This window comes from Cyprinodon tularosa, unplaced genomic scaffold (assembly GCF_016077235.1).
Source record: "Cyprinodon tularosa strain WSP-4 unplaced genomic scaffold, ASM1607723v1 ctg44, whole genome shotgun sequence".
In the NCBI taxonomy this organism is placed as follows: Eukaryota; Metazoa; Chordata; class Actinopteri; order Cyprinodontiformes; family Cyprinodontidae; genus Cyprinodon; species Cyprinodon tularosa.
The window spans coordinates 1,399,674-1,403,002 of NW_024039163.1; the positions used below are offsets into that span (position 1 = coordinate 1,399,674).

Genomic DNA, 3,329 nt, shown 5'->3' on the forward strand with positions numbered 1-3,329 from the left:
ATTTTTTTTGTATAAATAGATTATTTTGGATTACTCAAAACTTTATATACTCCCTTTGTTTTGTAAGGAACACGGTATGCATAAATTACAATAATTAGCTGGGATTCTCTGTGGCGTTGTCTATCGTTAAAATTGAGTGAATAAATGTAAGATTGAAGGTATTGATATAAATTTCGAATTATACCTTTAAAAGTATTACGACTTTAATCGTATGATTATGAGATACCATGTGCCTTTTTTTAATTTCCGATGGGCTTCCATAGCAATGGAACGAGTTTAAAAGTAGATATGTTAATTTCAAAAAAATGAAACGACGCATTTATTTTGAAAGCAAACCGGAAGCTGTTAAAAAACACGCCCATTTTTAAATCAACAAACCGGAAGTGCATTTTGGTATGAATTAGCTTGAGGCTAAAGCATTCTACGTGGTTATTTTCGTGTTAAAAAATTCGAATTTAAATGTGTCGAAATGTTTCCTCGATGACCATTTTATCTTTAAACCCGCATTTATAAGGAAACAAACCGACACTCCCGGTAAACTCGGTAAAACATCTTCCTAAACTATTGTTTTGGTGGAATAGCCTAGTGTTGAGAAGGTAACAGTAGCTGGATGTTTACCCGATGCTGACTTTTTCCTTCCCCCCCCCCCATCTAATTTTTACCGTTTCTTTCAGACAGAGAGCGGTTGTCTTGCTGCCGAATCACTCCGTCTCCTTTGCTGCTCACTTCAGCGGCATTTCAGCCTCATTCTGCGGATCAAACTGGCTCCTCGCCGCCGTCCTAGATGAAGATGTCCCTGGCTCAACGAGTCTTTCTCTCTTGGATCTTCGCCCTGATCTTCCTCATTATGCTTGTCCTCAAGCTGGACTCCAAACTCAACTGGAGCTGGTATTTGATCTTCCTCCCTGTCTGGACCTTTGACACCATCCTGATCCTCATACAGATCATGGAGATGGCAGGTCGCTGCAAACCGGACTTCGACCCTAGGAATGAGGAGAAGAGCGTAAAGAGGAGACTGTGGTACCTGGCGGCTCTGCTCCTCAAGAAGGCTTTCTGTCTGACTCTGTGCTCCAGGCTTGAGAAGATGACGGAGACCTGGGTCAGTGTGATCTGTGTCCCGCTTTGGCTGCTGCTGGGTGGAGCAGTGTTGGACCTGGGATACAGTGTTTTCCACAAAAGGAGGGACTGAACCTGAGGAGGAGAACACTTTTAAGATGAACACTTTCTTTTAAATATATATTTATATATATATGTTCACCTCTAACTAAATTTATTTACTTCTAAACTGCTGCTCTTCTACTGTAACAGATTTTATTATTACTTTTTTAGTTAGTAGCATCCTCTCCATATAGTTGTTAATTCGGTCATTTCTTGATAGAACTTCACTTTTTTTTAGACTCAACAATTTGAAAAGGATCCCCCCCCCCGTTTTTGCATTGTTAACCCTAAATTGGCTGATTTTTTATTTTTATTTTGCAGGCTCCTATTTTAGCCTTTAAGGTTATAAATTAGTTAATAGCTTCTGAACTGTAGCTGGCAGTGACAGCTTTGCAAATGTATCTAGAAGCGTTGGAACTTGAATCATTTTATCATCATATACCTTAATGCCTGTTTTTTTTATTTTATATATATATATATATATATATATATATATATATATATATATATATATATATATATATATATATATAGCAGCACACAGCTGTGCACAATATATATGATTTTCAATATTTTTTTTTGGGAAATAAAACTGAAAATTGCAGAGGTTGCATTTATCCCGACCCATCCAGTCAATACATGAGTCCATTTTCATTGCGTAATAAGTCTGTTGTGGCATCTCTTCCGAATCTGTATATCTATAAGCTGAAATATTTCCTTTTTTTTACTTAAAAAAAAAGAAATGCATATATTCATATTTTTAACTGGATTTAGATCTGGCATTTGACTTAATTGTTCTAACACATGGGCAAGCTTTACCCATTCCATAGAAAACTGGCTCAATATGTCGTGCTGTTCTGATGTCCATGTTGAATTTCTTCACAGCCTCTAACAGATTCTCCTCCAGCCTTTTCATTAACACTTTATATAATCCCCAAAACTCTGACCATTTTCACTTGTTCCTACTGAACAAAGCCTCCCTACAGCATGATGCTGGCACCACCATGTGTCACAATGAAGGTGGTGTGTTAGTGTAGGATTAGCTTTCCACCATACTTCAACTAACCTGAGTGCCTTCTAGCTCGCTTTTTTTTTCACATCTCATGCATCACTTCAGCTCTAAATAACGGTTATTAAATAATCAATAATATAAGATGAAAAAACATCCAAGTTGAGTGGTAAATTCCACTGGTTTAAATCAACCTTTGACACCAGTAGTGTTAATGAATAACACTGAGTCATCAATGAAGAGCCTTCAGAATCATTAGTTCTAACAAGAATTTAGTCTAGATGGAGTAAGAATAAATAATGTTACCCATAAACTTTTAATTAGATAATAAAAGGCATAAATTCTTTAAAAGTATAATTTATTTTAGACATTTTTTTATTAATATAAGGTGCAGTGCAGCATATTAACTATGGCATAAATAAAAAAATTATATTGCTTTTCTATGTTTGCTAATTTTAAGGCATTGATATTAATGTTTAACAATTTAAAATATAACTGTCTTTGTGTAAATCAAACGGGATGAGTGGATGGAACGATAGATTGGTGAATGATTTTAGATGGGTGGATCAATAGATTACAAACTCTTGGATGATTGACAGATGCTTTTTCTGATGAATTAATGGAAAGAAACAAATGGATACAAATTAAATTAGGATAAAGAAGAAAGTTTAGAAATACTTTTTTCACTCTAAAGTTTTCCTCACATATTTATCCAGATGTAAATATACTGAAGTTCTCTGCTTTCCCAGAATTTTCCTAACTGATGAGGACTCCTGCAGCTGTTCAAGGTCGTCCAATAGGAAGGAGGCAGAAATAAAACTCGATGGAAGGACTTAATTTTCCTGTTTTAAGAACACCTCTAGATCCTCTGTAGTCTCACCGGGGAGATGAACATCTGGCTTTGTCATAAAATCTCTTTGGCTTTTTTTTTTTTTTCTGAAGCAAATTTTTTGAAGGATTTCACCTGTCTGAACCAATATAGCATTGCCTATCTAGAACAGTCATCCTACTACTTGTCACATTTTGTTTCTTCTTTTTGATGTTTTAATTCATGTAAAGCACTTTGAATTGTGCTATACAAATAAACCTGCCATGCCTTCTGTAAACCATTTTTAAACCATCACATATTAATTAAAATCCTAACAAAAACCAGGACAATGAG

The 3,329-nt window shown here is 35.4% G+C and overlaps 1 protein-coding gene across 4 annotated transcripts; it reads left to right on the plus strand.

The window, feature by feature from the left end:
* Positions 1–369: 369 nt before the first annotated feature.
* On the plus strand, positions 370–1,637 carry LOC119792984 (transmembrane protein 60-like). 4 transcript variants are annotated; one of them, XM_038299879.1, is made up of 2 exons: positions 370–596; positions 675–1,637. In XM_038299879.1, exon 2 carries the CDS (start codon positions 785–787, stop codon positions 1,187–1,189), a length of 405 nt encoding a protein of 134 aa, XP_038155807.1. In that variant the 5' UTR covers positions 370–596; positions 675–784; the 3' UTR covers positions 1,190–1,637. The 4 variants fall into 4 exon arrangements, with proteins under 4 accessions (XP_038155807.1, XP_038155809.1, XP_038155808.1 ...); XM_038299881.1 differs by having other exon boundaries at positions 679–1,637; XM_038299880.1 differs by having other exon boundaries at positions 370–543.
* The last annotated feature ends 1,692 nt before the right edge of the window (positions 1,638–3,329 follow it).